The sequence below is a fragment of the Rhipicephalus sanguineus genome, chromosome 2 (genome assembly GCF_013339695.2).
Source record: "Rhipicephalus sanguineus isolate Rsan-2018 chromosome 2, BIME_Rsan_1.4, whole genome shotgun sequence".
NCBI classification, from domain to species: Eukaryota; Metazoa; Arthropoda; class Arachnida; order Ixodida; family Ixodidae; genus Rhipicephalus; species Rhipicephalus sanguineus.
Window position 1 is genome coordinate 39,884,660 of NC_051177.1, and position 22,725 is coordinate 39,907,384.

Genomic DNA, 22,725 nt, shown 5'->3' on the forward strand with positions numbered 1-22,725 from the left:
CCCAGCATAAAACACTCTCGAGTTAAACAAGAGCACGTAAACGCGCGAGTTGCGCGTCTACATCGTTCACTTCGTCATCATGGCGTTTGCATGAGCAGCCGCGCATACATTGTCCGGGTTTTACGTCCCCAAAACAAATTATGATTACCACAGACGCCTTAGCGGAGGGCTCCGGAAACTTCGACCACCTGGTTTTTTTTTATTAAATGGTATACCGTTCAGAAGATTTTCGCAATTTTGTCTAGCACGAGCTACTCCTTTCCCATATGATAGTATACGCTAAAGTCACAGCAACGAACAGAAAAAGAAACATACGTAAAAGATTAGCTAGGTAGAGTTCATGTATAGTCCATTTGCATAAAAAAGGAGAAAAACACTCACACACAAGGAACAGTCTCGTCACATAACAATATAGCTCACATAAAATGTAATCACACGAACACTGCATGTGCTATAAATAACACGAAACGTCCAGTCACATAGCAGTACTTAACGTGCCCATAAACCTAAGCACACGGAGCTTTAGCATTTTGCTTCCATCGAAATGCGGCCGCCGTGGTCGGGATTCGATCTCGCGACCTTCGGGTCAGCAGTCAGGCACCATAACCACTAGAACACCGCGGCAGGTCAATAGTAGCAGCGCAGCACGGATGTGAAGAAGGGTGAGATGCGTGCTCCACAGCGGTCCTGCGGTGATGGTTCTGCCAAGAATGCAAGGTTTAGCCGGGGGGAGAGCCGCGTTCGCTTCTAGTCGGTGCCGGGCCCAATTTGGCTGCTTCTCCTTTCTGGGCTGTAGTACAGTGAACTAGTAGATGTGATAGAGCCGGTAGCGCAAAAATACGGTGACGCAAGAAAGCAACATAAACACCAGACGAGCGCTATGATGAATTCTTACAAACTCGCCCAGATTTCCGTTCTAGTAGCTGTCGGTTCTTGTGCCACTCTCGCATTTCGAAAACTCCATTGCATGACGCGAATAGGCACCGGGAGGCCGCCGTAAGGCGCCAGCAATGCCCCTGCCGAACAGCGCTCTGTACGGCGGCGGTAACGTCACTGGCATGTGATGCCGACCGATGCGTATGACGCAGTGAACGGGGGCGAAGGCGCGAACTGTGCCCGCGGCGCTCCGAGTAATTTTAGGGGCGAAGCTCCTTAAGCCGTGGGTCTCTCCTTCCTCTGTGACCGGTTTGTAACCACTCGTCAACGTCTTCTTCTACTGCACACCAGAACGCGCGCTTCTCATGAGCTAGTATGCAGTTCTGGTATGCAGTAGCAGAAGAAGACGACGTTGACGAGTGACTCTCGTGCGTGTTCGCCTGTGTGGCATTCTTTCTTCTTTACTGCGCGCGTTCTGGTATGCAGTAGAAGAAGAAGACGTTGACGAGTGACACTCTCGTGCGTGTTCGCCTGTGTGGTGTTCTTTCTTGTTTACTACGTCGTGGGTCTGTCCTTCCTCTGTGACCGGTTCGTAACCACCTAGTTCTATGACTCACTCAGCAGGTGGCGCTAGTGAGAGTGACGTCATGATGACGTCACTCGCACGTGACTGACGCATTAAAAGGCAATCGCTCTTGACGCGCATCCTCTTGCGCAGCGAGTCACCGGATGGAGCAGGTGGCTGTAGACAGTAGACGAACAAAATAAAAGAACAAAATAAAAGTTGATATGTATATACGCACACAGTCTCACGTCTTTCTTAATGATGTAAAGGGCGAACTTTCACGGGAGGGTTACGGTTTTACCGATGATCTCCCCCTCTCGAGCTTCGCCTACTTATCATCATTCATTCCGTGGATATGGCGTGATTTTTTCACTGCGATTTTCAAGGCCTAACCAACAGGACAACGCGTTTTCGAGCATCTTCTACGGAGGAAGGAAAGGGGGGATGATGTAGATATTAGAAATATGTAAGAGCACGTTTTTAAAAATTTACTTAACGGAAAGCTGTGAGCGACGGTCATTTGAAGAGGAATAAAGAGCTCAACATCGCTAGAGTACTGCATCTTCTAACAACTTCAGTCGAGTGGTTTTGCTATCTTCCCTTTTTCTAAACACACAATGACCTGATGACGGAAAATGATCAAGGTGACAGCGCAGCCTTAGCGAGGACTTGAGGACGGAGAAAGGCGCGAAACTGATTTGAATATCTTCGAAGTTGTATTTTTCGGCTCAAGTCTTCATTTTTATTCCTTTAGAAAAGAGAATGCGTACGCCGTGCGTTCTTGTTGAATTTCTAAGCGCTGCAGACCAAATCTAAAGCTCCGCCTGCATATTCTATGAACACTATAAAACCGATAAGCTAGACGAGTGATTGATGACTCACTACGTCGAAGCAAAATAAATGACGCTGCTGGGAATGATTGATTTTCTGTTCTTGTCGCGGCATCAGCAAAACTACCGTTTATTCAATTTATCTCGCTGTTGACGTCAGCTGTCTTCTCTTTCTTTCTTTATCTTTATCTAGCGAGACACAACTCCGGGCGTCGTTATAGATTATGATAGCGATTATGATTATAGATTATGATAGCGGGACCGCTTGAGCATCTTATCACTCTTTCTGCCTCAAACCGTGTAAGTAAACCGTGTGGGAAATCGGGAATATGAGGTTGAGTACTTTTCTTACAGTTTTTCACCATCAGTTTACCTTTAGAGCTACCCTAATGAATACGTTTGTACGCGATAGTTTAGTATGGTCTACGAGTCCCACTTAAGTTGATACGCACTGTTTGTGCAGTCAAACTTGCTATCATTGCAATCGCTTATTTATCAACATTGAGCGTGCGAACATGTGCGATGATGATACAACCGAAATTTTGCGCTTTGTCATTTGGAACCAATGAGGTTAAAAAAAAGAACGCTTTTTAAACCTCCTTCTTTGGAACTCGCCGGAGCAAGAACAGTCGGGTCAGTATAGTTGGGCGTATGTGCACAGTGGACAAAAAATAACAATAGAGAACCGAAAACATCTTGCAGTAACTCAAAGATACAATGTAGAAGCAGGGAAGCTCACAAAAGTAACCAAAACATTCGTCTATCTTACGTGAAGACATGGACTCCGAGATTGCCATGTCGAGATTGCGCGCCGGCGCGCAATCTCGGAGGCCATGGGGAAGATGACGGCCGGCATAGTGAAGCGCGCTGCGAATGAAAACTGAGTGAATCACAATGTAGACACGTACTTTATTGCGATTCCTTCAATCTTCATCCATGAAGCATATGACGGAAGTTCGGATATTCTTGTGATGGCCAGACCAGCATTTAAACAAATTCGTTTGTTCATGTGGTAAGTACAACGCATCAAACAAAGAAATAAGGACATCATAGCACGAGGCTGTACCGAAGAGCAAGCATGAAGTGTCAAGTGCAAACAGATTATTTTTTTTTTGTGCGATACCAATCGATTTACGAAAGTTCGATGCAGATGCGAAGTTCTCACGATGGCAATTTCACAGAAATTGACGACTGTCTTAGTTTGACCAGCAAAAATAGCATTAGCGCTGAAAGACACGTGGGCGTTAACTGCAGCAAGCAATACATGATACGTTATTTTGACAGCAGCGTGCTGAATGAATGTATACGAGACTAAAAAAAAATCTTTATTCAGGTCCGTCGGGGCGAAGTCGCATGTAGCGGGCCGCTCCTAGGTCGGGACAGATAGGCCTAGCCTCTCCGCCACGTCGTAGGCCCGTCGGACTGCCCATAGTTGTGTTATCCGGACTGCGTAGCACAGCATCCCACTTGTACGATGTAACGTCTTCGTCAGCCCGTAACGCGGGGCACCGCCAGAGCACGTGGTCTAAGCTGGCAAAGTCTGAGCAAAGCGCGCAAGTGTTTGACGTCTGAATTTCGGGATAGATCTTGTGCAAGATTGCGGGACTGGGATAGGCCCCGACCTGCAAGAGTCTGAGCGTCAGTGCCTGAGGCCTGTTCAATTTACTGTGCGGCGGCGGATACTTTCGCCTCCTCAGATAAAGGTTCATCGTTAGTTCATTGCACGTGGCTGGGGGATCCCTATTGTCCAGAAGCTCAGCGCCGCGCCGCTAAATACGCCAAAAAAAAAAAAAAACACGTTTTGAGAATACCTGCGACATTACCTAGGAGAATGTACACAGAACCACATTTAACACAGCGAATTACAATGTGGCTGTATCTAAATGATTGCTAAAGATAATACCATTTTGAACATATATCGTTAAGATACGTCTACATATATATAGCTTCATCCTTGAGAAGCGCGAAAGAAACACTGGGACTAAGAAGAGATACACGCACGACAAGCGCCTGTCCTGTGGTGTGTCTCTTCTTAGTCCCCGTGTTTCTTTCGCGCTTCTCAAGGATGAACCGTTTTACAACTAGGCCAAATAGCTGTGCTACTACTATATATAGCTTTAAGCCGGTGTATACACTGGGTTAAGTGCGCCGTTACAAAGCCATTCGATTGTAAGCCGGGGGTTGTTTACCTTGTATTATCAACTGGATGTTCGTGTCGTCCTGGCCGAAGTTGTTTGTGGCCAGGCACGTGAAAAGAGCAGAGTCGCGACGGTCCGTTTGGCGTATGATGATCTCTGACGTGATGCCCACGGATTGCACGGTTTCCACGAGCTCGTACCTGTAATGTAACGTGCGGGAGTTCGATCGAGGTTTTGTTTTTGCTTTTTGCCTCGGTTTTTGCATTTTTTTATGGTTTGCAAAGTGGCTTGACGAAGTAATATTTTGTTTGCCATATTTAGGTGGTTATGGGCTAGATAAGTACTAAGTTTTTGCAAATCAGTTCTGCGGAATCCCGCAAGGTGACGGTAGGGTTAAGAAAGAGAAATAGACAACCATCCAATTGCAGTGGCATAGCCAGGGGTTGACACACCGGGCCAGTGCCCCCCGCCCCCAAAAAAAAAAAAAAATTTATGCCTACGCCACTGCCCGTTTGTAGCACAAAGCCACAAGGAAATGGATTTCTCAGAAAAAAAGCTTCTTAGCTGCCGAAAAATTTGTCGTGGTCCGGGGATCGAACCTCGGTAACGACGCCTTTCCGGGGCGGTCGCTCTACCAAACGGGCTAACCAGAAAACTAGCAAATGGCAGTGCGAAGGCGAATTCCTCGACAACTCGACGCACGTGGACGCATATTATCGGATTTCCTTGTAGCTTCGTCCTACAAACGCATTGTTGTCAATTTCCCTTTCTTACGTATTAAATTACTTAAGAAACATGCGAAGTTCACTGTTAGAACGCAATGTGGCCCGTACTTAGAAAGAGAAATTAACTGGGCTCGTTTAGATGCCACGAAAAGTGATGGCGTCACCATCACTTCGTTCTTGCGTCCTTTCCGGCTCATTAAACCTCTTCAATCTTCTTGCAATGAGTGTTGCTTTTTTTGTAGTATTGCAGAAGAGTAGTTCGCTTGAATATATTTTCGTATCTAGTTTCTCTTTAAAGGAAGGCGAACCTTTACTTTTCAGTTTGTTTACCTTGGGTCCTGCTTTGGGCTGACTGGCTGCTTGTCCTTCATCCAGGACACCCCCATTGGTTTGTCTCCGATGGCGTCGCACTTGAGTCTAGTAGTCTGTCCTTTGCGCACCATTTCAGCTGCGAACTTTGTCTTGAAATGGGCGGCGACTGTAACGGTGCAGAAAACAACAACAAAACAAAAAAGAACGTAAGAACGTAAGGACCTTCATTTTCTCAACCGTAATGGCCGCGGAGCCCTAAATTCGATTCCGCGAACTACATCGGCATAAGATGGAGAAATGAGGTAGCGTTTATCCGACAGAAATAATAGGTCTTTCCACGGGGTCATTCCGCCGTTAGGCACGCTATATCTTCTAACCACTGGCGTAAGCAGAGAAAGAGGAGGGGGGTTCAAATCTATCTGAAGCTCTCAGCTTTTGCATGTATAGGTATACCCGCAGACATACATAACACACAAACACAATTTATTAAGGTGTTTATTGGACTTAGCAACAATGCGCAATGGCGACAGTGAAGGCAAAAGCACGGGCTCTAAGCGCGAGCTGCGTCTTTTCAGGAGAAACCAAAGAGGACGACCCACTAGAAGGCGCTGAGAGCGCAACCCATTAATCAGTTCTAAGGCTTCGCTATTTTCATAGCGGTCGCTGTCAAAAACTCGTGTCAAATATTGGAATGCGCACAAGAATTATACAGTACGCAGCCTTAAGAAGCAAACTACGTCTTCTTTCCTCACAGGTGTAGTTTTGAGCTAGCTGTCGTGTACAATAAATTCATGTCCTGAATGATATGTTTGTTAGCAACAGGACAGGGGAGCGTTGCTAAGGGTGAAAACGAGTTAGCGTACGCACCTAGTTCACTTATTGCCGGTTGCAAGTGGTCGATAGAACCGCGCATTCACCAGCAATTCCATGTATTCGTTTCCAGCTGAAACGTCGTTCAGTATTTTCGGCACACTTCCGTAAACAAACTTCCCAGCTTCAAAGAATGATGTTTACTATCTCATTGGCCAAACAACGTCTTTTTCGCTATATAATACCACCTCTCTCTGTACAGAATGCGCTCTATAAAAACGTAGCGACATATTCTACGCGCTTTAGCCTGCTCCTGATGACAGTTGAACTCTGCCTTTCACTTCAAAGGGACGCCGGAGTAGTATTCTCAAATTTCCAACTATTTTTCATGGATCGCTTACTTTTTCACGCACTTCGAATGACTGCTTGATGCAGCGTTCGCAAGGTGGATTTATGCTTACGTACCAACCAAACGCAGCGTCTTGGTTTGAACTAGGTGAAGATTCATATGTCAAGAAAACTTTGCGGCGCTATCTAAAACACGGACACAGAGCAACACAACGAACAGGACGGAAGCGAACTTCCAATTCTTTCAACCAAATGCATTGCTCATGCTACTGATCCTTCCTGAAGAAATAAGGAAGAAAGCATTCGTAAAAAACTAGGGTAGGGTCTGCATATTGCGTACGGCAAATCTGCGAAACTAGGCTCTCGCGCCTTTACTGTTCTTGAGAACATCTTTAGCGGACGCCTTCAGGAACGCCTTTAACGTACTCGTGAACTTCTTCGTTCATTTCCTTTATTCTCTTACTACTTTCTACGATTGCTTTGTATCCCACTTCCGGGGTCCTTCCTATCTTAAGGGCGGTAATTCGGGCTCGTTGGCTGTTCACGGTCGTAAAAAACAACTAAAAAAACAATGGATGAACACAAAGAGACGCCTTCGTTTATTGCAGCGCTCGTTTGTCTCTGTGTGTTCATCCGTTGTTATTGCGCTATTTTTTACGACCTTCCTATCTCCTTTTCTTGAGGTAGGCAATCATCGTGCCACTTCCGGAGGAAGCCGTCCGTTCCGGTGAGCAGGCGTTTCACTCCTTTCGTTTATGCGTGTTTCGCCTCTTATTACGACAGATAACGCCAAGCGCGTAGAGATCGACACGTACTGTGCACGGTGACCTTGACGACCTTGCTGAGTCCTTGTCCGACGCCGTTGGTCGCCTGACAGAGGAAGAAGCCGGCGTCTTCTTCCTTGGCGTCGTTGATGGCCAGCGAGCCGTTCTCGAAGACCTGGACGTGCGCGCTGCTCATCACCGGCTTGAAGTCGCGCGCCGCTTCACCTGTGTTTAGCGGGGACCATGCAGGCATGAGGTAATCGTTCCAGTGCGTATATATGCCACGAGACGCGGGATGCGAATTAGGCACGCATACAGAAGCACTGTGACGCTCGTAAGGTATAGTTCAAGCAAAAAGAGTCTTTTAAATATCGCACTCTGGCTTTTGTTATAGTTTACATACATTCACGCTCGTGGTGAACAGTTTGTATGTGCATGTCTTCCTTCTCACGCTCCATTGCTTACGTTTAGACCTGTTGCATGATGTTCGACCTTTAATTCATGTTCGATCATGTCCTGCATTCGTACGCTTGAAAGTTTCGCTCTATAAAGACCTTTCACGAGAGCTCCTGGTTGGCGTAATAATATAATAATTTTTGCGGTTTTACATCCAGAACTCACGATATCATATGAGGGACGCCGTAGTGGAGCGCTCCAGAAATTTCGACCACCTGGTATTTTTTAACGTGCACCTAAATCTAAGTACACGGGCCTCTAGCGCTTTGCCTCTATCGAAACTGCGGCCGCCGCGGCCTGGTTTCGATCCCGCGACCTTCGGGTCAGTAGTCAAACACCATAACGGCTAGACAAGCGCGGCGCGTTTCCTGGTTGGCGTGTCGTTTTGTACTCTATTCGATAAAGCTTTCGAGGCATGTCATCACGTGGTTCCTTACAGGGAGATACTAAAATTGGATGACACGGTCTTTAACAAATGCCGGACTGAAGTGCTTGATCTGATGTGAGAACTGAGGTGCTTGACCAAAGTGAGGATGGTCAATATCAATTTAATTGTCAGTAGTAGCCGGTGTCAGTACGGCGGTGTGAGCGTCATCTGGCAAGGCAGATGCCTCAGCTAGCATGATTGAAGGTCGTACAGCGAACATTGAACTCAAATAGTTAAGAACATGTTTAGTCCAACTAGGTGCCTCTATAAAGACTATAGTTACAATTAAGCACAAAGGGAAACAAATTAAAACACCACCTCCATCTGCTCCTTCTTGTCTTTTACTGCACCTAATCATGTCTCAACCTTGAAAAAAATATTCGAAATAAAAATATTTGGGTTCAGCGTGGACAAAGAGCAATGGTCCGAACGGCCAGTCATGGCATCTTCAAGAAAGGCGCTTATGCTAACTTTGTTGAGTTTTTTTTTTATCTTTAATTAGTGTGCTTTGTTTACTGTTATATAGGGAAAAAAACAAATCCACAGCATATCCACGGGGTGCATGATGAAGAGTGGGGCGAAGCTCAACAGCGAGCGGATTTTATTACAACGGTCCCCCTAGCGTACGTCGCCGCACTAAATCGAATGATTGCCTTCCATCAATGACACGCGCCATATGTGAATCTTCCGTGAATTCTGCCCAGGACATGATCAACGGCGTGAGATCGGGCGCGTTTATACTAAAGGGTAGATGAGAATCATGGCGACTTGCAGCTCACTTTAATTTTACATGTACGCTGTGAATTTTTATTGTTTAATCACGCACAGGAGAAATCTCACGCAGGCACTACCTTGGAGGTCAAAAATCACACCATCGCCCGCTAAAGCGGACCATGAAGCGGTGTGAAGCAGCGTTTCGGCATGTAGAGCCCGCGTTTCAGAGGGGGAGTGGAGTGGAGAAGGGAGGGGAAGTGGAGAGGGCTTGCACATGCGCAGTACGGGTGGTCACGCCGCACACCACTGCTATAAGATACTCCGCTATAAGATGCTTCACATCTAAAAACGCTATCTAGCGTGCATTCACCCAACCACCCTATTGCACACATCTCTATGGGACAGCGCCATCTAGTATATTGTCATGCAACTGCAGTTTGTATGCATCTCTATGGGACAGTGCCATCTATTGAATGATACGGGAGACGCGACGGCGGGGGAACGCCGGAATGAGCGACGACCGACCAGGTGATGCTATAAGAAGCTTCGCCCCTAAAAAGGAAGCTTTTCAAACCTTCGGCCTTCGTCCATCGAATCCTCGGCTTGGGAAAGCCATCAGCTTCACAGTCGATGACTACACTTTTGCCCTTGATGACAGATGTTTCTGCAGGCTCAATAATCCACTGTGGTGGAACTAGAGGAAAAAGAGAAGGCCGCACCTATATTAATGCATTCCATTTTGATCAGGTACATATTTTACGCTTCTGCTTTGCCGATAATTGCAATGTCATATACTTAATCAAACCGCTTAACGCGCGCATACAAGGTCATTTGTTTTTCTACCCTCTCAAAGCAGTCAACAAAGATAACTAGCTGGGATCCAAATAGAGTAGGAGAAGGGGAAAGGAAACGAAGGAAAGTCAGACAGGCAAATTTGACGTGGAGTGGTTTGCTACCCTACACCGAGGGAAGTGGATTAAAGGTTGAAAAGAAAAGGAGGTGGTTTTGTGGTTATAAGTGTTCGAAAAGTTTGCCAGATATGTGCACAGTATAGTACAGTAAGAGTACGGTACAGTCTAATATAGCAAGCATAGCTATACTAGACTATATGCACAGTATATCACAGTCTAACATAGTATAGCACAGTACACTGTAGTATAGTATAGTACTGTGCAATGCAGTACAGCACATGCGTGAGAGAGAGAGAGAGAGAGAGAGAGAGAGCAGCGTTATTGGGTATCTCCTTACTGTTTCTTTTTTTCTGTATTATTATTATTACTTTGTGCTCTGTACAGCAGTTTGACCTTCAAGTTCTTCCACGCTGCCCCAACTTAAGCAGGATCCTTTAACAAATGCAGTACCATGACGTGCGGAAGATTTTGCGTAAGCTGTTCGAGAAACGTTAGCATCAAATGGCTTAAATGAATGCGAAAGGGCACATGGCACACGAACAAAAGGTAACAGCGGCTGTTAGGTCCATCGCTCTCGTGTCACCTGTAGCGCGCCGACGAGAAAATCGATGGCTTCTAATTTCGGGTATTATAATGTCCGTCAGCAGTTCTGAATACACCGAGGGAAATCCATGGAAGCGGGCACGCTGCATGCCCTTATGAAACAATGAAACCGTACACTCTTGTCGTTTCTTTTAACCTGCTATTGTGTCGCATTCATCGAGAGAAAGAGACACAAAGGGACAAGAATGTAGAGATGATTTTTTTTAAAGTAAAAGCTGCGCCTGGCCACGCACCTATCATGACAATCCACGTGATGCAAACACGAGAAAATTGACAGGGTTGTTCTTATGTACTCGCCTAAGACGACTCGAAGGCGAAAGCCATCTTCTTTTCTTCTCAGTCAGTGCATTGATAAAAGTCAGCTGTTAGTCAGCGCTAAGAATGGTTGTTGTGTGCCTCTTCTGGATCTTCGCTTATTCGCGCTGTCCTCTAGATGACGATGTTCAACCAACTAGCCGACAAGTTCACTTTGTTAGAATGTAATGACTTTGTGATTGCGGGTATACGCACCGTGGATGACCATGACCGCCGAGTGGCTGGCGCTGCCTGCATCGTTCTGGGCGACGCAGGTGTAGTTGCCGCGGTACTCGAGGCGCAGTGCCTTGAAGAGCAGCGTGGACGTGAAGCCGGACACGGTGTTGACGAGGATACCGGCCGTGTCGGGATTGGACTCAGTGATTGGCTCGCCGTCTTTGGTCCAGCTGATGTTGATGGGCAGGTCACCGCTGATCACAGCGCACATCACCGACGCCCGCTGGCCCTCGCGAAGAGACGCCGGGTAACTGAACGGCTCGATGGCAGGTCTCACTGCGTGGTACGTGTTTGGGAAGCACGATTAAGGCACATTCTTATATGTAAAGTACGTAGGGGCAAGAGACACGTCATGAAAGAGAACAATAAAAAAAGAAATTGAAGTGAACGCATTGGGTACGATGACTTAAGGAATTCTCACTCACTCACTCACTCACTCACTCACTCACTCACTCACTCACTCACTCACTCACTCACTCACTCACTCACTCACTCACTCACTCACTCACTCACTCACTCACTCACTCACTCACTCACTCACTCACTCACTCACTCACTCACTCACTCACTCACTCACTCACTCACTCACTCACTCACTCACTCACTCACTCACTCACTCACTCACTCACTCACTCACTCACTCACTCACTCACTCACTCACTCACTCACTCACTCACTCACTCACTCACTCACTCACTCACTCACTCACTCACTCACTCACTCACTCACTCACTCACTCACTCACTCACTCACTCACTCACTCACTCACTCACTCACTCACTCACTCACTCACTCACTCACTCACTCACTCACTCACTCACTCACTCACTCACTCACTCACTCACTCACTCACTCACTCACTCACTCACTCACTCACTCACTCACTGAATGAATAAGCCTGCCTGCCTACGCGATCTTTAATTCAGCGCGCTTTTGTGTGTTTCGATTCTTTCGCAATCATGACGCGAGTTCGATCCCGGCCGCGGCGGCTGCATATTGATGTAGGCGAAATGCTAGAGGCTCGTGTACTCTGCGATGTCAGTGCACGTTAAAGAACACCGGGTGAAAGAAAATTTTCGAAGCCCTTTTTTCGTGCCTCATAATCATATCGTAGTTCTGGGACCTAAAACCCGAACAATTATTGTATTATTATTTTGCAGTCATCTCACATAGCATCAGCATTCCGGAATTTCTAACTCGCGGATGCTAGACAACGCATCCCACTATGGAGACGCGATCCTTTTCGCATTCCTATATCCAGAATAATGTGTCGGGCGTTCTCCTGCGCAGTCGTGTACATTTGTTAGAGCAACGCTCAGTGCCGGCTAGCGCGACATGCAGCTACAATGTTCCACGTGTCGTGTTCTCGTGAAAGTTGCACCCTCCTTTCTGCGTGGTCATTACTTGTAGCTCGTCGTGCTTGAAGCGCTGTAATAATGTCGCCGTGTTCTGCGCGCGCGGCAGTTTCGTCTCACGTAGCGCGTGCCTCAGCACGTCGTTTCTTCGTGTGGCGTGGCATTCTGGACGTGCCAACCCGAAGCTACGCGCGCACGCTCGCTGAGCTGTAACACCCCGCCAAGTACACTGGGCTACTCACACTCGATCCGCAGCGTTAGGTCGACCAGACTGTTTTAACTGTATATCCAGGTTTTCTGTTAAGGTAAGCGCTCTTTAGATGATGTCAGCTGGCGAGGTTATGACGGGCGCCAACTTCCGCAACTATGTAGAGCTTTATATTGGGGAAAAAAAGGGCACTAGGAGGTTGTAAAAAAACTTTATTCAAGTGTGACTCCTCAACTCAGTTTGAGTGACATGCTTGCGAGCGGATACAGAAAAATGGGACGAACTTAGCCTACTTAAAAACCTGAAAGTGCCATAAGTTGTCGACTACGGATGTGCTGTTCCTAAGTGGCCCTTTTTACGTCAGGAGAAAAATAGTTTGACAACACGTGATCAAACTCAGACCATTGAAGGGCAAAATTTTATGCAACGCTTTCTTGTAAAATCTTTCGAAATTTGTAGTACAGCTTGGAGTATAGCTGTAGCGCATTTACAACAACGAATGGGGCAAATAAAGAAGGCCTCCTGCTTGTCTGTTCTAGGTGATCATTTAATGTAGTCGTTGCGGAACTTGGTAGTTGCCTTACGCTCTGTTAAACGTATTAAACACTATATAAAAGAAGCAAGGAACAATAAAGTGATACAAAATATTTCGCATGGCGAGGAGCTCACCTTTGACGCTTATGTACACGGTGCTCTGTGCGGTGTGGCCGTCTTTGTCCTTGGCTACGCAGGTGTACGGTCCTTCGTCGGTGGCCCTTTCCATGTGGTACACTTCGAGAGACCCGTTGTCGTGAACTTTCTGCCGGTGATTGTAAGGCAGCCGGACACCCGCTGCGCATAGCCGGCGTAAAGGACAATGTCAGCTTTAACTCTGTTCCTCATAAAACGGAACTCATCGATTGAAAAACCGTCAGAAAACAAAACATACTAGAAAGCGTAAGAGACTCCCCGAGTAACTCGCCACAGTTTTAAGAACGGGGCTGTGGCTGGACAGGATGATCGATAAGTGTCCAAGCTAATCCCGCTTTGTTTTCCAGATACACCCATAGATGGCGTAAGTGCCCCGGTCGCGGACGAAGCGGTAGCGGCACAGTGAATCTATAATAAGCGCGGCTGGAGTGTATAGGGGCCTAAAATCACCGTAGCAGGGGCGTGTGCGGCGGGGCTGTCACACGTCCTTTCCCGTGTGTCTCTACTCTACCAATAAACTTAATCGCAGACACGGACACGCACACAAAATAACAAAACATCACAGAAAATGACAAAAACTCACAAAATATCACAAGGAAAACATAGGAGAACTGCAGCTCCGCTATTTCTGGAGATATCACACTATAGGTGGAACTCGGGTAAGGTTTTCTACGAACTAGCGTAAGTATCGTTTCGCAGGAGAAGTTCGCGTAAAGACGTCACGACGCAGAATGCGTTCAATGTGGGATCAGAATATTGTGACGTTTTCGCCCTCACTCCGCCTCACTCACTCACGCCTCTGTGACGTTACTCGTTGGCCTTTTAGCAGCATAACAGACAAGTGAGTGAGCGGGCACGAGCTAAAACTTCATCGGCATTTCTATCTAGAAAATTTGCCGTTGCCGTGGTGTTCCGCATAAAATCCAAGGGCGAGAAGATTTCACCCTGTGTGTTGTGCGCTCAGGCTAAGGGGTTCGCATCGCTTATCGTGTAGGCGGGCGGAGTTCCCCTATCTTGCACGTATTCTGCGGCGATTTAAAAAGCTGAGAGGAACCATATGGTTTGCCATTTCGTGTGCCCTGTGCTTCCGCGCGCCCTGTGTTGGAGGTCGCTTTATGTCAACGTGCGAACGCGCATCATGGGAATGAAATGTAAAGTGCGATGACATTCGCAAGACAAATATGCGTCATACCTCGCTCCCAGTTGATGGACTCGAGAGGGTATCCGGCCACAGGACATACTATGCTCAGTGTTTCTCCGGCGACGACTGTCAAGTTCCGCATGGGTCGGACAACAGGTCGACCTGCGAAAAAGTTTTGTAATGAGTGAAATTCTCAGCTAGCTGGCGCTTAGTGCCTCGCACGTTACGTAGCCGAACAAACATGAACAAAGAAAATTAGGGGCTGCTAAGAGATCTGATTGTTTAGCGAATGTAATAATATAATCGGGATGGTGGGCAGTTTTGTAGTTTCCGAAAGAGTTCGAATATTCGTTCAACGATGATGAGCAGCTCGAGAGCGCATAAAAATTCGGAACATGGTCTTGCTTTCTGAACATACAAGATCTTTTTTTACACGCTTAATGTAAGCTACGTCGTGTTTTTTTAATTGTTGAAACACGAAATGAGTTGATAAACAGCGATAACGTGCTTTTATAAGCTTTCTCTTGTCGACGCGAGGTGGCATCGCGTCGCACAGACGTGTTCTAGACGTTTCCAATTAATCCGGCAACTTGGGCTCAAGCATTCCTTCTTAGTTTCTCTCCCTTATAACAATCGGTGAAACCTCTCCTCACGGCAACTTGTGTACGAGCGCCAGAGCCGACTTTAATCACATCTTTCAATATTGCTGGAACAAACCCACGCCCCCGTGGCAAGGATGGGAACACAAGAAACGATAGGAGGTCGCTTGGCGCAGCTTGCAACCGAAGGTACAGGTTCGGACAGTGGGCTGGGCCAGAAGGGTCGCCGAGGCACAAAATTTTCCGGCCATTTATAGGGGACTGAGGGCCCATTATTATCCTGCCTCCTTTTCCTCCCTCTCCCCCCTCCCCTGATGCTATCGTGAATCAATAAACTTGCTTAACCATCTACCTAGCTGTCAACGTAACATGCATCCAATGCTGGCCCCAATTGAAAGCCAACCACGTCTCATTTAACACGAATGCTCCGCGGCACGTTCAACAGTCACGTAGAAACAGCTTGCCCACGCACCTGGCACGTTGATCCTGGCGGCGTGGTGCAGCGTGCCGACGCCGTTATTAGCGGTGCAGCGGTACTCGCCGCCGTCCTCGACTTGGACGAGCGAGAAGTTGAGGTAGCTGACCACGACGCCGTACTGCGTGACGTAGTCGCCGAAGCGCACGCGGTGTGTTTCCGGCACGGGCGCGTCATCCAGAGACCACGTGATCTGCGGCAGCGGGTTCCCGGATGCCGAACACTTGAGCGATAGCCGCGTGCCCGCCTGTACCGTCTCACCGCCGAATGTCTCCTGGAACTGGGGCAGGTCCTCTGCGAAGCCACGTTTAGGCACTCACTCAAACTTGCTGAAAAGATCTGGAAAATGTTTATGGGGCTATTTACACATTATAAGATTTGAATGAAGCCATAGCGCTGATGATTTCACGCAGGGATCAAGGAAAACGACAGGACGTGCGCGTCTTTGGTCCCTGTGTTTTCAGCGGTATGGCTTCATTGAACGTACCGAACTAACTAGGCCAAAAGTCTGTACCCTTGGAATTTATAATATTTCATCAAGCAGTTTCCTTGCAGCTCTTACCCCAGGGGGGCAGCCGAAATATTTTCTGGTAAATAAAGGAAGCTGAATTGAAATATGGAACAGTCGTTAACCAGCTATAGACATATGAACACTGATTGAAGTTTTTCCACAGGCAATCTGAAATCTCACACGATATACTAAGTCTATAAGTAGTCTATGAACTACACTTTAAAAACAAATAATCCCTTGAATTGACTCTTTTTTGTGAGTCCTCAGTTGCCAAATATATAACTTCCTTTAGTTATCGTGTTATTGTACTCTTTTTTTCTTTCACTTTTCTTCTTGTTTTTTTTTTGTAACATTTCTTTTCTGTCATCTTTTATTCCCCTAACTCCCTTCCACAGTACAGAGTAGCCAGCCGGTCTGAGAACTGGCTAACCTCACTGTCCTTCCGTCTTTCTCTTCTCTCTCTCTGCTTAGTTCACTGAGCTAAGAATGTAAGGAAGCGAGCGCACTTATGAAAGACGCAGATGAAAACTATTCAGCCTAAGTGTTGTGTAACTTTCGCAACTGTATGCACCAGCCAGCGTCAAAAAGCAGATGTCCAGTCAACCAGCGTGCAAAGATATCATCTTAAGTGGCCAAGTATCATCTTGTCTCCGCTTATGGCTCACCTGCAAGCGCCAGTTCGAAGCTTGCTTGCACGGAGTCCACGTCGTTGTGGACGAAGCATTGGTACATGCCCTTGTCCTCCTTGTGCACCGAGCGAATGTCCAGGGCGTCTGCTGAGAGCAGCGCGACCCTCTCGCTGAGCGCCAGAGTTCGCTGGTTGAAGCGCCACGTTATGCCCGCCACGGGGTGTCCCGACACCGAGCACCGGATGGTGATCGGCTGGCCCACGCGCACCTGCTGCCGCGCCGGCTGGATGTGTGCACCCAGGGGCTCTGCGTAAACGAATCGCGTGTAATTATGTACATCCGGGTCAGTGACGGCACGAAAGGTAATGCGCTCGATGGTCTTTGTTGGAGTAGTCAGTCCTGTCGACATTGATTAAATTAAATTGAGGTGTTTTACGTGCCATAAAGACGATATCATTATTAAGGCGGAATGCTTAAATGCCTCATCGAACGCGAAAATTGACTGTCGGCGTTGACACGAGTGATGCAAAAGGTCATCACGTGATGACGCCAGCATATGACGTCATATATGCCAAAATTCGTCACATGAGGTTACGTCACATCATGGCGTCATCACATGTCATCGTCGCTTGGTCAAGAGAGATCGATCATGGAGGCAGTGAAATACCAGGCGAGGAGGAAAAGGTTCGCAATGCCACCAACACTGGACACTGTGCAAAACCACCCTAGCTGCGGAAAACTTCTTTTTATGTGTGTGTGTGCGGGGGGGGGGGGGGGGGGGTGGTGAGGGGAGGCGAGGGAGGATCAATACGTCGACTGAGAAGAAAAAGAATAACAAGATGGCTTTCGCCTTACAGTCGTCTTAGGCAAGTGCATAAGGGACATTGCGAGTTGTTAGGCACGTCGTAGCGCAGAACTTCGAAATAATGAAAACAGAAACTCGTAGACGTTGTTGGTGAAATTAAAAATGAGGGACCCTGTGAGTTTTTAGGCGTGTCGTAGAGCAAAACTTCGGTTTATCAAGAACAGACAGTCGTAGACGTGGTCGGTAAATTTAACAAAGGATAAATAGACAGATTGTGGTGCGTAGAAAACATGCATATAAACAAGACCAGCCACGCCAACGACAGCGTCATCAACGTACCCGTAACGACAAGTTCGGTGGTGGTCCGGTCCTCTCCTGCACTGTTGTTGGCCACGCAGGTATATTTCCCGGCGTCGCCAACGACCGCCTTTCTCACGAAAAGGACGCCGTCGACGAGCGAGGTCCGCTGGTCGAGGAACACGAGGCCGCCGTCCTCGCGATACCAGCGGTACTGTGGTGGCGGTGATCCGTGGGCCACGCACGGAAGCGACAAGGCGTCTCCCACCGAAGCCGTGATCTTCTGCCGAGAGTGGATTATCCGCGGTGGCACGCCCGTGTGCGTTTCTGCGAACATTTCGAAAAAAAAAAGAAGCGTCGTCAGGCGTGTGTAGAGATGTCGATAAAGATGGCAAATGAAAGATGACTTTATTGAACCATTATCTTAACTCCAGAGAGATAGAGAGAGATCCCAGGAAGTGCAGGAAGGTTAACCAGACTCACGTCCGGCTTGCTACCCTGCCCTAGGGGTAAAATAAAAAGGAGGAAAGACATACAAAAGGTAAGAGAGAGGGGGACAGAATCACGCGCACACTTGGGGAGCAGGAGCCGCATGTGTCCGCCATTCCGAATGCGTCCGCCATTCCGATGAGAAACGAGTACGCTTTTGTAAATGCAACACAGATCCAAAGAAAGGCTGCATAATAGCGTCGCATCGGAGCGCGAAATTCACAATCGTAGCTGTAGCTTCAACGAAGGATCAAGTTCATGTATATTTTTGGCAAAACTAAATTAGGTCTTTGCAGATTCGAGATGGTTGAACGAAGTATATGCTGCTTTTATAACAGCGGCCCATTAGCGGACGTTGGCCAAAAATTGTTATTTAACAAAGTAGCCAATGTCACCCATAACTGAGGCAACACTATCTAACATTATACATTATTTAGCCGAAATTAGCCCTCATTTATCCAATTTTGACCAGTACCAAACAGAATTCGCTCGCAGTGTTCGAGCGAAGGCCTGGACACCTCTGGTCACCGCAACTACTCGTTCACAAATCGTGGTGGGAAGGAGGTGGACGGGGAGAGAAAATTACGCCATCATTTGTTTTATAAAAGCTGGCTTTCGCTTTATTTCCTTTGGGGTAGCTTGCACATCTAGTGCAATCACGCACACTTGTAAACTTTGATTGTCTTGAGAGGTGGTGAAACCATCGCGTAACAATTAGTTGCGACACTTTGTCCGTGTTGTCCTTTTGTAAGTACACGGTGATTGTAAAAATAAGGAACAGTCTTCGGCGTGTACTGAATAACAAATGGAGCTCATTTAAGCGATGACTGGTGCGGATTTCTATTCGAAAATTGCGGAGTGCAGAGAAGCACACTTCGAATGCTGAAAAACGTCTAAAAAGACTGGATGAAGACGGCTAGGTGAAGACTTAACACGCATGACTAGGCGAAAACTAGATACAGAGGTGTAGTTGATAGGTACACGAGTACAACTGGTCGATATAGAGGATGCGGCTCCTTTCCTAACATGTCGAAAGAAACTCAATGAAGTTAATAAATGCTGCTCGTGTTTGTCGTGAGATTATTTGTCATCCCCAAGCCAGCACCACATATTTCTCATTTGACACTGCGCCCAAGATCAAAATATGTTAAGCGTGCATGACAAACAGCCGTGGGTTATGGAAAGCTCAACGACTTGTACAATCCGGTTTGAGTGAGCGTACGTGACTCGTTAAAAAGATGAACCTCTAAATAAATGTTCATTCACCAATGCGAATTTTGAAGACGCTATGTAAAAAAAAAAAAGCGAAACCTGTACTGGTGATCCTTCGATACACTTGTATCGGCATGCGTAAAAAAACGTACTTCACACCTCTTGACACGATATGCCCAGCTTCTCCCTTCCGCATCTTTCCACCTACTCTAAAATCCCTTCTACGATGAGACAACGGTTTTCTTCGGCTCGACGGCGCTGACAGTAGGAACTAGTGAAACCAATGAAACAAGTTAGGTTGTACGGCACGTGGACACTGTAATTAGCGGCGAAATACGACTCGCTTTCATTGCTTCTTTCTTTGAAATCTCGAGGCTTTCTCTCCCATTTCCCTTTTATCGTACTCCTCTTTGCCGACATCGTTCGCGAGTGTAGAATTGCCTATTTTTTTTTTCATTCGAGCAGGTATCACCTCGAAGTTTAGCGATATAAGGCAAGACATAGCTTTGATTAAGCTTAACCTATGACTTTACAGGGATCTAGTTTCATATCCCCAAATTTATATCTCATGAAGAACACCCGGGTTCGACGAAATAAAATTAAGAGTAATAGAATGATCGTGTTCTTATTATCTAGGCGGAGTGAAGTAGATTCCATCGACGCTACCCCCCCCCCCCTTCCCTACCGCATCATTTTCTTCGTCCCTACGGCATGTGAAGCCCACGTACACGGGATTAGAGTAACGTCTCCTACGAGTTTCGCAAGGAGAGCCTACGCACCATCTACTGAGATGTATAATGTACTGTTTTTGTCTTTTTTCGTGCTTTAAGATACCGCGTCAGATTTCATTAGGCTTCCTAGAAGGTAGTCAGGGCAAATACGTAGGACAAAAGCAATCTGTATAAAAATATTCCGCGTTCTTCATGAAAATGGCTCGCAGTGTGATGCATTTGCGCTGAAAGCCGTCTTAGTCTCTTCTGCGTTCGAAACGATAATATACCTGCTCCTCGTGTGTCACTCAGGCGAAAGTAATAACTTTGACGAAGATAATCTTGTCTGTAGGACCACCGTCTTCCATGATTTGCACGACAAGTAGATTTTTATACTTCGGGAGGAATTAAGTAATATTTCTTTTTAGCTAACGCAAAACTTAATCCGCTGGCTCGGCTATTGCTCCCGGTTTAAAAGTGCTTTAGGTGTTTTGTTCTTGCTTCCTCGCTCATATGAACACACTATGAGCACGGCATTTGAGCGTGAAAACAAAAAACAAAAAACAAACAAACAAAAAAAGCTATTAAAATAATGTCTTCTTGGTGCACCTTGTAAAATGCACTTTTGAGGATGTCGAGAGCCGTGTTATCGTAGGCACTGCTGACGAGTCTGAACACATTGCAGTTTTCTGCTTCGATGCAGACACGTCTTTTCTTTCTTTATATGTTTCAATAAAGACCGAAATAGCTCTTATTTGTAGTATTATATGTGTAACTGAAAGTTTTATTGAATGTTGTTATCTTATAAGTAGGAATCAATGTCTCTGAAAATATAGAATTTAGAGTGCAAAAGCCTCTCCAGCATTGCAATGTGCTCCTCGCACCCTATGCATACCTGGCTAACTTGAGGCCTTTGCTGAAGGAAATTCAGAACGTGCTTTTGTAGTTATAGAGCGCCTCAACGTCGTTTTAAAACTAGTCTTCTGTATTGATACACATAAGCAAGGTCATACTTAGCTAAAGCGAAAAAAAAAAATGAACACGCAGCACAGCCACAGCGTAAGCTGAAGGAGAGGCCTTCATAGAGACCGTTGTAAAATCTCTGAGGGCGTCTACTGTCTGCTGCACCCACGATTGTTAGTTACGTACTACGCCAGAAATAATCATTTTGCGAAGTAGCGAACTACCCGATACGCGTCTGTAAGGCAAGACGCACGCCTAGCTGAATGCTTGGTTGATGCTGTGGTTGATAATGACGATGGTGATGATGACGACGACGAATTTTTTAGCCCTTTATAACGAGTTGAAAGTTTTCAACATGTTATTCATACTACCGAGAACTGCTTCTCCGAGCCCCAGCAACAAGAAGGCTCTGCGCTTCATAGAAAACATTGGAAATTCCATTTAGACGCCCTCTTTGTATCCTTATTATTATCGTTTTTTTTATTTTGTAACAAGTTATTATTACTCATATTGTTGTATAAGGTCAGTAGCATTACTGAATAAACTATCCACTGATTCCACATTAAAGCGATTAAATTCTCACGCCGATGTTTCTTGTATGCTTATTTGCGTAACAAGAATATCTAACAGAAAAGGACGCTTCAAAGGATGCACAAAAAACGTATTTTTGGGGTGTGGCGATCGAGGCGGTAGTACATTTTCTAACAAGATCAATTATAAAAACAACAAAAATGTGGGATGAACGACCTTTTAATACGCGTTAATAATGACCTGGTTACGCACGAGAACGACAGAAACTGATCTCATCGATTGGGCAATATCATAGTAGGCCATTAACCGATGAGGTTGTGTTAGGTCCTTTGCCTGACGTCAGCACCACAAGTGTGGTTATAGAAGCAGTCGGAGCCTTCTTACAAGCCACTAGACTGGATGCACGTGTTTAGATTTGCCCAAGCGTCACGAACTGTTCTCTCATCTCCCTACCTTACCATCGTCATTCATCACTCTTTCGCTCCCCTGTCCCCCCTACCCAGTGTAGAGTAGCAGGTCAGAGCAAACTATAGCTCAGGCCGACCTCTCTGGCTTTCTGTAAATAAATTCTCCCTCTCTGGTTAACTATATTTCAAATATTTACACAGATAATGACAGAAATTTCTGCGCATAGCCATAATGTATGAGCCCTCTTGAGATAAGCGTGTTGCCCACAACCTTTTAGCGCAAAAAACGCAACCACAAGAGAGACGATAAGATAGAGTGCTTTCTTGCGTTATCGCGTTTCTTGTATTGGTGGTTTTTGCCCTAAGATGTTGTTACGGAAAAGTGTCTTCCCTGAAGAGAGACCATGCAATATTGCTCTGAAGAATAGTTAGTCACTCGCCGGTTAAATATTTTAAAATTAACGAGCCAGTTAATTATTAACGCATGTAAATCAGTAATCCATCCTATGTTGTTATTGTTGTCGTTTATAATCGGCGCTGCTCCAAGAAAGACCATCGTCTCTCTCATCCTACCGCAGCAGTAGTTTCTTGTGCCGCTTGTAAACGTGCTTCTGTGTTAGCTAACTATGCTATGCAAATAAGCACGAAAACATGATCTTGAAAATTAGGTTGCCTTAATATGGAATAAGTGGC

At 46.4% G+C, this 22,725-nt stretch overlaps 1 protein-coding gene across 4 annotated transcripts in view; it reads right to left on the minus strand.

Moving 5' to 3' along the window:
• Positions 1 to 22,725, minus strand: part of LOC119382793 (Down syndrome cell adhesion molecule-like protein Dscam2) — a 277,145-nt gene that overhangs the window by 30,839 nt on the left and 223,581 nt on the right. For all 4 annotated transcript variants that reach the window (XM_037650646.2, XM_037650644.2, XM_037650645.2 and 1 more), the window contains exons 5-14: positions 17,763 to 18,047; positions 16,655 to 16,924; positions 15,476 to 15,772; positions 14,456 to 14,566; positions 13,243 to 13,404; positions 10,990 to 11,286; positions 9,540 to 9,659; positions 7,420 to 7,593; positions 5,465 to 5,612; positions 4,461 to 4,609 (exon numbers count right to left, since the gene is read on the minus strand). In XM_037650646.2, coding sequence (XP_037506574.1) covers positions 4,461 to 4,609; positions 5,465 to 5,612; positions 7,420 to 7,593; positions 9,540 to 9,659; positions 10,990 to 11,286; positions 13,243 to 13,404; positions 14,456 to 14,566; positions 15,476 to 15,772; positions 16,655 to 16,924; positions 17,763 to 18,047 — 2,013 coding nt within the window. The remainder of the gene's footprint in view (positions 1 to 4,460; positions 4,610 to 5,464; positions 5,613 to 7,419; positions 7,594 to 9,539; positions 9,660 to 10,989; positions 11,287 to 13,242; positions 13,405 to 14,455; positions 14,567 to 15,475; positions 15,773 to 16,654; positions 16,925 to 17,762; positions 18,048 to 22,725) is intronic.